The 10,691-nt window shown below is 43.7% G+C and overlaps 1 protein-coding gene across 3 annotated transcripts in view; it reads right to left on the bottom strand.

Moving 5' to 3' along the window:
- IFNLR1 (interferon lambda receptor 1) overlaps positions 1–10,691 on the bottom strand; it is a 15,647-nt gene that overhangs the window by 3,057 nt on the left and 1,899 nt on the right. The window contains exons 2-6 of one of the 3 annotated variants that reach the window (XM_027841341.1): positions 4,777–4,900; positions 3,054–3,238; positions 1,473–1,615; positions 582–741; positions 346–461 (exon numbers count right to left, since the gene is read on the bottom strand). In XM_027841341.1, coding sequence (XP_027697142.1) covers positions 346–461; positions 582–741; positions 1,473–1,615; positions 3,054–3,238; positions 4,777–4,900 — 728 coding nt within the window. Of the gene's footprint in view, positions 1–345; positions 462–581; positions 742–1,472; positions 1,616–3,053; positions 3,239–4,097; positions 4,169–4,776; positions 4,901–10,691 lie in introns of those variants that run through there. The other 2 variants (XM_027841343.1, XM_027841342.1) reach the window with 2 other exon arrangements.

Genomic DNA, 10,691 nt, shown 5'->3' with positions numbered 1-10,691 from the left:
TTCTGTGTTCTAAGGGCCCTCCCAGCTCTGACATTCGGTGTTCTAAGGGCTCTCCTAGCTCTCACATTTTATGTTCCACCTCACCCATCTCTGACACTCTAGGTTATTTGGAAATGTAATAGTGATTGTGTGACTTTTAAAACCCTACTAAAATGATGCCTCAAAATAGTGGAATTTCAGGCAGCTTGACAAGAGGTGAGTGACATATTTCGGGCCTTCCTGATGCTCCTCATTATGACATGGCTAGTCAGTCCCTCTCACTGTGTATGAGTCTTGCCCGGCTAGTGAGGACTGCACCAATGCAGCTACGAGTTCCCTCCTCTCCTCCAACCATCTTTGACATACCAGGCTCTGAGGCATCTTTGCCTGCTGGAAATAGATGTTCTTCAGGCAGAACATCCAGGGCAGAGTGAAAATAGGCAGAAGAAACAGCATCAAGACCAGCATCCTCTGCTGGGTTCCTGGGGAGAGAAAAAAATGGGAGCCCTCTGTCCTTTGGGTATACCAAGAGACTTGCGGGAAGATCTTCCTCTTTGGTCCCACCTGGCCCCATCCCATAGTCCTCTCCTTTTAGGTCTCACCTGGAGTCTCCAGCAGGAAACAGATTGGTTGGGAGAACTTGCTGTACTTGGGGATGATTAATAAATAGATCGTCCGTGCACTCAAGCAGTAGCACCCGGTAGAAGCTGGGGAGAGAGGGATCTTCACCTCTGTCCCATGGAGTGTGGCCTGGGACCGGGTCTGTCCAGGAGAAAAAAGAAGGGCAATCCAGAATGATTGCAGTGGGACTGACTTCTCTTGACATTTTAGAAGGGCACCTGGTTTGAGTTGAAGTGCATTCCATTATGGACCAGTTTAGTCTGAGAGGCCTATGGGATAACCACTTCAAAATGGCGAATGGGCAGCTGGTGATATGGGAATGAAGTCAGGGGAAGAGATAGAGAGATACAGGTTAGATATTTTGATCTAGGGATCATCAGCATAGGAATTATAGTTAAATCCATGGGAGCTGATGAAGTCACAGAGAGAGGGTAGAAAGAACTGGGAAGAAGGTCCAGGTCAGAACCTTGGGAATCACACGCAGTGAAGGGGGCACATAATATAGATGATGATGATATAGCAAAGGCGGAGGGCTATGGGCCCAGAATGTTGCATACTACTGTTAGACTCAGCTGAAGTGTTAGGGAGTTTTGCAAAAACCTGCTTTTCTCTCTGTCTTTTTTTATTCTTTATTACACGGTATGGCTCTCTTGCCAGCAGAGGGAGGAGGGATGTATTTAGAAATGAAGGTGATGTAAAAAAAACCTCAAAATATATCAATAATTTAAAAAATAAAGGTATTAGGCTTTACCACTGGCTAAAATAAAGAGAATGAGACAGAGAATGGTTTGGCAGGGAGTGAGGGGCATGTAGAAGACCCTGGGGGGTGGGCAGGGTGTGCAGGAGGGAAAGTGCTGATCTGTGTTCCTTACCTTGTTTGGGCTCCCCTCCTTCCAGAATTCTACCTCGTATTTCAGGTACATCAAGCTTACACAGTGGGGCAACTCATAGGTGGCATTGATGCTTAAGGTCTCCTTGTTCCGTATCCAGGTCAGATTGGGTGGGGCTGGTTCCACTGTCAGGTACAGAGCAGGTCAGTCAGTAGGGATAGAGAATAGTGGAGGGCTCTTCCCAGGTTATCTTATCTGTCTCCCTGCCTCTAGGGAGGATAGCTCCTTACCTAGGCTAGAAACACAGAATCTTCCACCCTCTGCAAGGCTCTGTAAAAGAGTCTATGTCAGGAAGTATCTATGACTTCTCTGCCTCCTATTTCAACCCTCAGCCTTAGAAGACTTGTTAACATGCAGCTAGAAAAAAGCCCCTGGATTTGAGGTTGGTGGACCTGGGTTTGATTTTCTGAAGGGAGAGGATAGGGTGGAAGGGGTGGAGGGATGTCAGATGGAAATCAAGAAAGGAAGGCTTCTTGTAGGAGGTGACCTCAGATGAGACTCGAAGGGAGTTAGGAATTGTGGGAGGCAGGGGTGAGGAAGGAAAGCATTTGTAACGACTTCAACCAAGACAATGGCCACCCATGATTCCAAAAGATTGTTGATGAAACACACTACCTACCCCTGGACAGAGGGGTAATAGATTCAGGGTACAGAATAAGAGATAGGTATTATTGTAAAAAACCATGGGAAGAATTTGTTTTGCTGGACCACACAGTTTAATCCCCACCTTCTGCAGAAACCCTTTCTGGGTCTCCCGCCTTCCCATCAGCTGCTAATGCCTCCCCTTTCCAATTACCTTTTATCTTTTCTGCTTATCTTGTTATCTCTCCAATTAGAATGTGAGTTCCCTGAGGGAAAAGACTATTTTTGCCCTTTTTTGTACCCTTGGTCCTTAGCATAGTGCCTGACACTAGTAGAAATGCTTGTTCACTCATGGACTGACCAGTCTCAACAAAGCTTGGTAACTGATTCTGTATTGGGGATGACAAATGAGAAAAAGTTGGATATGGCTCTGAGGTTTTGAACTTGGGTAACTGGCCAGAAATAGGGAAATTTGGAAGAGAACCCATTTGGACAACAGGAAGGAAGGAGGAGGATAGGAATTATAGTATATGAGAGCCATGCAAATGGACATTTGAGGACCCTGCCACCATCTGGCTTGTGAAGAAATAATCATGGCAATTGAAGACACATTATGCTATTATCCCTGTGGAGAGCATTAGTGTGTTGACAGCCTCTGAGACTGCTGGAATACAAGTTCCTTTTGCTAATAGACTGCAAGCAGCCTATAATCTATCATTTTAGAGTTATCCGAGGGGGAGACTGAATGATTTGTCCATAGCTACACAATCAACAGTGGGATTTGAAATCCGGTCTTCCCAATTCTTAGCACTGTAGCCATGACATCACACTACCTCTTAAATATCAATACTATTCTATAGTATTTATCTATGATTTTTTAATTATGGAATATTTTTGACAGTAACGGGCACCACCATTTCCCCCTTTCTTTCTTGCCCCCTACCGGAACCCCCATGAAGAGGAAGAGAAACAGAAACTTACCGTCAAAGAGATAATCCATGTACCTGGGGGATTCTGCCCACAGGGAGTAGGTCCCAGGGGCCACTGCCTGAACTCGCCCCTTGTATTTGATGTGTAGACCCTGATTCTCCAGGCAGGTGAGATCACACTCCTCCATGGTAATCCCCATACAATGTTTGACCTTCCTCCAGCGCTCATTTTCAAAGCTGAGGAAAGAGCAGAGGATACATTGTAGGATGACAGCTCTAGAACTGGGAGACCAGCAAGTCCAACATGTTCATTTTACAGAAGAGGAAACTGAGGAACAGAGAGGTTAAGCGACTTGCCAGGGTAACACAGGCATAAGAGGCAGCTAATAGGGGCCGTGGGGGTATGTGGCTACCTTCTCTTCTCCCCCCCCAACTCCTGGTGTCTATGATGGGTAATTTCCTGGGTTACAACTAGGACCCCTCCCCCAATAATCACTTATGGGCCACCAAGGAACTCCTTTAAGCCAGAGAACATCTCTGGGACTCAGTTTCCCACAAATAATGATACCTGCACTACCGGCCTTGACAGATTGCTGTGAAGACAAGGACTCTAGGAATGTGAGCTGTTATTATCATTCATGGCCCAGCTCAGTCTCCTTGGGGGACTCCCAGAAGCACAGGAAGTCAGAAGTGGAGAGGATCTGAGACCATCCAGCCTAGCCTCTGATTGGAGGCCTCCATGACAGAGTGCTCATCACTTGAATCCTGTTGGATTGGATCACGGGCCAGCCCATTCCACTTTCATGATTAGATTACAAAACTAGGGACCTCAGCAATTATCTAGCCCCACTCCTTCCTTTAATAGGTCCAAAAGGGGGAGCAGCTTGCCAGGCATCATAAAGGGTAGTAAGCATCCAAGGTAGGATTTGAACCCAAGACCTCGGACTCTGACACGCTGCCAGTCCTTAGGATGATCTTCCTTGCATTGAATTGAAGTCCCCTTCTTTATAATTGTCCCTATCACCCCATTCTCCCCTAGTTTAGCTCTCTGGGACCAAATAGAACCAAGCTTTGCCATGTGACCACCTCTACATACTTGAAGTCAGCCATCCTGCACCTTCAAGTCTTATCTTCTCTCACCTAAGCACGCCATTTTTTCCAACCAATCCTTGTAGGGCCCATTCCAGCATTTAGTCTAGTGCCTGGCACAAAGTGGATAATAAAGGTTTGTTGACTGACTTGTTGACTGGCCTCCAGGTCTTTCACAATCCTCTGCCTGAGGTCTACTTTATGTAGGTTGCTAGATAGAGTCGTGGGTTAACAGTGATGGCCTTGGAGTCAAGAAGACTTGAGCTCAAATTCTGGCTCGAGGCACTTACTAGTTGTGTGAGCCTAGGGAAATTACTCAACCTTCTCACCTTCTAGACTCAGTTTCCTCGTATGTAAAATTAGAGGGTTGAACTGAATGGCCTCTACCAATGCGGAATCTATGGCCCTAATTCTATGAACTTCTTGAGAGCAAGGGTGTGTATCCTCCTCTCTTTCCCCATCCCCAAATCATCTAGTGGAAGACTGGATTTTACTTAATACTTAATATTAGTATTTGTTAACTTGAAATGAATTGAAGCAACTAGCCCAGTGATGCTGTAGGCCTCAGTCAGCCTTGGCCTCCCCCTGTAGTCTCTCCATACACCTTCCATAACTCCCCTGGTCCCTGTCCCCCCTCCAACCCTCTTCTCCATCTCCCCTCCCTCAAGCCTGAAGCCTCCACCTACCTCTGATACTTAACCACATAAGTCACGTTGAGGGGATAGTTGGGTCCTGGGCGCCATGTCAGGTACACCTTGAAGTTGCGGGAAAGCATCATCACATTCTGTGGACGGGCCAACTTTGGGCTCCCTGTAGGGTTAGAAAAGGTTGTCTGACACCCCAGTTTTGGGCTTTCCCATCACCACTTCCAGGCTTTCCCTCTGCCAGTGGTACTATTGTTCAGTCATGTCTGACTCTTCATGACCCTATTTGGGATTTTCTTGGCAAAGATATTGGAGCAATTTGCCATTTCTTTCTCCACCTCATTTTACAGATGAGGAAACTGAGGCAAACAGGGCGAAGTGACTTGCCCAGAGTCACACAGCTAGTAAGTGTCTGAGCCTGAATTTTTTCACATTTATTTATTTTATTTTTAATAAAATAAGCATTTCCATAACATACTGTAATAAAAAAGATGATTGTACATGAAACTACAAATCTATTATGTACAACTTGCTATTCCTTTTAAATATTTAATAAAGTTATCATGTAAATTTCTTTTTTTCTTTTTTTTTTTTTCCTCTCCCTAAGTTTTTCTGATTCCAGGTCCAGTGCCTACCCACTGCTCCACCTAGTGACCCTCTACCAGTATAAATAATAATAAAAACAGTAACTAGCACTTAAATAGTGCTTTAAGGTTTACAAAGGCTTAAGGTTTATTATCTCATTTTATCCTTACAACAACCCTGGGATATGGGTGATCTTAGTATCCTCATTTTACAGATGAGGAAACCGAGGCAGAAAGAGGTTAAATGACAATCAGGGTCAGGGAGCTTAGTATCCACTGCACCACCTAGCTGCCTACCACCATTATGAGGTAGACTTCCCTTGTTTGACCTTCACAGGATCCAAACTTATTGCCCAAGTCATAATCTAACAGCTGTTATCTATTCAACCTCAGGGCACTCTCCATCTTTCTCAATGATTTGGTGCCCTGTTCACAGTCTCCCTTTCCATCCCAACTCTTGCCCTCATATATGGGGACTTCAACATACGTGTTGATGTTCCCTCAAATACTCTAACTTCCCATTTCATCAACTACTCAACTCTCATCTCCCATTACTTCTCTACTCCACCTCAGCTACATACAAGGATGGCCACAGCCTTGATATTGTCATCACTTCCAAGTGTTCTATTTCCCTGTTCAAACATGTGTGAGTGTCTGTGTGTTGTAGAATATCTGGGTTGGACTCCTGGCTCAGACACTTACTCCCTGTGTTTGGACACCATCCTCCTCCCAGTTACCCAGGCTCACAATGTAGGTGTCCTTACTAGTACCTTACTCTCTCTCATGTTCCATAGCCAATCAGTTGGCAATTCTATGGTTTGTCAACTCGACCTTCATTAACATCTCTTGTAAATGCCTCCTCTCCTCTGACACTGCCGCCATCTTGATACAGGCCCTCATCACTTCACTTCTGGACTATGGAAATAGGCTGTTGGTGGATCTCTCTACCTCCAACCTCTCCTTGATCCAGTTTGTCCTCCACTCAGATGCCATACTAAGCCTCCTAGAGTGCAGATCTGACCAGGTTCTACTTCTAGTGACCACCAAGGTGGCTTCCTCTTCCATCCCCAACCCCCATTCAATAAATTCCAGTGCCTCCTTTCTACCACCAGAATAAAATATGAAATCCTATTTGGCTGTGAAAACCCTTCAGAACCTCGCCTCTTTTTATCTTTCCAGTCTTATAAAATGGAAGAGTTAGAATCAGTGACTTTTCCGGTTCTAAACCTATGATCCTCTGAACTCCAAAATGCCTTTATCCAATCATGATCTTTTATCATTGCATTCCTCCCTAAATTTTGTGACCCTTATTCTCTGTCCTCACTGTGTTGATGACTGCTTTCCCAGGCCATCACCCCACTTCCTTTCCCAATTTCAATGCCTTGCCCTCTTTTCTTATTAATTGCTCATCATGTCTTCCCAAAACTCAAACCAGGATTACTCCCACCATATTCCTCTTTTGTTTCTACACTGTGTACTGCTGAATAGAGTTGGAGAAAGTCACAAAACCAAGATGACTGAATCCACTACAAATTTATGTTATTGAATCTCAGCTAGGCCCTCATTGAAGTAAGGCAATCTTTCTATTCCTCCTTAATTAATTTTCTTTCCTATTTTCAACATTGACTCTTCCAAACCTTTTTCCTTCCTCAAACTTCCCCTGGCATATCCCTCCCCCATCCTCTCAGCTAAGGACCTCGATGGTCCCCTCCTCCCCATCAGCCTTCCTTTCTATTATTACCTTCCACTTCTTCTGTATATCCTGCATGTACCTATTCATGTGACTCCCACATTTGAATGTAATCTCCTTGAGGGCAGGGCCTTTTTCTGCTTTTTCTTCTTATCCTCAATGTTTAGTAGGATGCCTGGCACAAAATTAGCACTCAACAAATGCTTGTTGATTAAATGTTTGATTGGGCCTCAGTTTCCCCATCTGTAAAACAAGGGTATTGTACTGGGTGGCCTCTAGATGTCTTCCAGGTCTTAATCTAGGATCCTGGGACCCTATGTTAAAATAGAAAGTGAAAGAGGGAGGGAGATCTTGGATTCAAATTTCAGTTCTATGTACTTTCTACAGGGTCCCACTTCTCTTCCTAACCACTGACCAATTCAATGAATGATTTCTATTATATTGGGAAAGTCGAATCCATGCTTCTGAGAGCTGGGTTTGGGCTCAGTGGCGAGAAGTGGTAACAGTGGATTACAAAACAAATGTCATTTCTGGGAAATGTGGACGCACTGTTCAGCTGTAAATTCTCTGGGGCAATTTATAGGGCAGGGCATTACAATGTTTACTTATTCTAAAATCATAATGTAAACAGAGCTAAAAGAGGCCAGAGGGACCCACTAATCCAATTTCTTTATTAGAAGGCATTGTGGTATTAAGGAAAAAGCACTGGGTTTGAAGTCAAAGGACCTGGGTTCAAATCCCAGCTTAGCCACCCCCTGTGGGACCCTAGGTATGGCAATGAATCTACCTGGGCCTCAATGGTCTCATGAGAGTTCTGGGTTAGATGTCCCCTAAGGGAACTTTGAGCTCTAGATTTAGACCCTATAATCTTATGACAGATGGGGAAACTGAGGCACAGAGAGGGGGGGTGGAAATGACTTGCTCAAAGTCATATGGCTAGTTAAGTGGCAGGGCCAGGTCCTTAAGTCTCTAGATACTATTTCCTGAAGTTTCAATTTCTTATCAAACAGTGATGACATTTCTTACACTTTCTACCTCCAAGACTGTCTTGAGGAAAGTGCTTTGGAAACCTGATGGTGCTATATGTGAGTTATTACAGTTATAACCCTTAAGAGAAGCTTTCAGGCACCCAGGTGGATGCAGCTCCATATAGATAGGCCTGAGTGTGTCTCACTGTGGGCCAAGATCACATTTGCTAGATTAAATGGTTTCCTCTCATAATGGTATCAGGGGCAGCTAGATGATGCAGGGTTGGGAACCTGCTGCCCTGGGGCCACATGTGACCCTCTAGGTCCTCAAGCGTGGGAACAAAAGGGAATTTGTTCTGTGAAGTCTGGATTCAGTGAGAGCACCGCACTTGAGGACCTAGAGGGCCACATGTGGCCTTGAAGCCACATGTTCTCCATCCCTGGATAGAGTATTAGTCTTGGAGCTAAAAAGACTTGAGTTCAAATCCTGCCTCAGACACTTACTAGCTTTGTGCCTCAGTTTCCTCATCTGTAAAATGGGAATACTATCACCTACTTTCCAGGGTCCTCTTGAGGATTAAATGAGGTGATACCCAGAAAGCATTTTGCACACCTTAAAGTATTAAGTAAACATTAGCTGTTATTATTAATTGTCTCAGGATAATTCTCCCAGAGGCAATACTGAGGCTGAGGGAAACAGTGCTGTGGATTCTGATCTAGCAAGCTTGCAGTGCTTTTCCTAGAGTAGGAATGGCCAGGGAAAGCAGCAGTGGCATAGATTTCATGCTAGGAGGGCCCTCAAAGGTCAAGAGAGTCAAATCTCTCACTTTACAGATGAGGAAACTGAGTCCCAGCGAAGGTTAGACAATCTGCCCACTATAAGGAATGCACCCCTGCCCTCACTCACTACCATCTTAGAAACTGCTGTCCTGGATAAAAAGTGACACGAACTGAAAATGACAGAGGCTGGCCCCAGAGAAGAGAGAGCAGAAAATACCTCCTATGCAGAGGTGAGGGACCACAGGAGTGGAATGTCACATCTATTGTCAGACTTGGTAGATTTGTTGGTTGATTTGATTACATTTATTTTTCCATCGTTTTTATTTTGCATCGTAAGAAATGGCTATCTTGGGAGGGATTAGAGAGGGATACAGTGATATCAATAGCAAACAAAAAGTATCAATGCTGTTTTTATATGCTGTATACTTTTATTTTTTATTTATTGATTTTTGTTAGGCAATGGGGTTAAGTGACTTGCCCAGGGTCGCTCAGCTAGTAAGTGTTATGTGTCTGAGGCTGGATTTGAGCTCAGATCCTCCTGACTCCAAGGCTGGAGCTCTATCCACTGCACCACCCAGCTGCCCATGTATACTTTTATTTATTTTTATTAATTTATTTTGATTTATCAACAATCACTTCCACATGCTTTTGAGTTTAAAATTTTTCTCCCCCTTCCTCCTCAAGATGGAGCACAACCTGATACAGGCTATATATATACATTGTTATTAAACATATTTTCAGATTAGTGATGTCGTAAGTAAAAATTAGAACCAATAGGAGGAACCACCAGAAAGAGGAAACAAAACTCAACAGAAGAGAGAAGAAAATAGCAAATAGTATGCTTTGATCTTCATTCAAACTCCATAGTTCTTTCTTTGGATGTGGATAACATTTTCCAGAATGAGGCCTTTGGAGATGTCTTAGATCCTTGTATTGCTGGGAAGATTTAAGTTTATCAATATTAGTCATCTCACATCATGGCTGTTACTGTGTACAACATTCTCCTGGTTCTTCTCACTTCACTCAGCATCAGACCATACAAGTCTTTCCAGATTTTTCTGAACTCTGCTCATCATTTCTTATAGCACAATAGTATTCCATTACATTCATATACCACATGTATACTTTTATATAGTACAATACTATATATATTGTTGAACAAAAGGAAAGAAAGCAATGTACTTGAGGTATTTTCTATTCCTGAGGCCTATGACCTAGAACAGGCCACCCAGATATAGCCCGGAAGATGGCTTCAAAAGTCTCTTTTAGTTTGAAATCCTGGTTTTGCTACAATCAACAAGCATTTATTAAATGCCTACTATATGCCAGACACTGTGCTGGGCACTGGTTAAGTCATTTTCCCTCCCCTGGCTTCAGTTTCTTCATCTGCAAAATTAGAATGTTGGCCTAGATTGAAGGGTTCTTAACCTTTTTTTGCATCATGGATTCCTATGGCAGTCTGGTGAAACCTCTCAACCCCTACTCAGAATGATATATATGTATATGTGTATATATATTATATATATATATACACATATACATACATATATACATATATATATTTTTAATATGGACATAAATTTTTTCCCATCCAAGTTTATGCCCTGAATTTACATCTCAAATTAAGAATCTCTGGCCCAGATATTCTCTAAGGCCTTTCTAACTCTAAATCCTATGATACCATAACTATTGCTGGGCCTTTGATGGGGCCCAGGGGTAGGAAAAAGGGATGAAAGGAAAAGTCTTATCAGAGAGTTTTACATACCCTGCAATCTATTTTGGGGATGAGCTCTAAAATCCAGAAAAGGTAAATAAACAGTTTACTCTGGGTTACACAGGGGGCCAGTGGCAGGGCTGGGACTGATTCCCAGGCTACCTTAGGCCCCTGCATCAGGTCAGTACAGCCTAGGACAAGGACCTACGATTCTCAGGAGG

The sequence above is a fragment of the Vombatus ursinus genome, unplaced genomic scaffold (genome assembly GCF_900497805.2).
Source record: "Vombatus ursinus unplaced genomic scaffold, bare-nosed wombat genome assembly UNPS02014859.1, whole genome shotgun sequence".
Taxonomy (NCBI): Eukaryota; Metazoa; Chordata; class Mammalia; order Diprotodontia; family Vombatidae; genus Vombatus; species Vombatus ursinus.
Note: the sequence above shows the minus strand (reverse complement) of the source record. Positions and strands in the feature narration are given on the sequence as shown.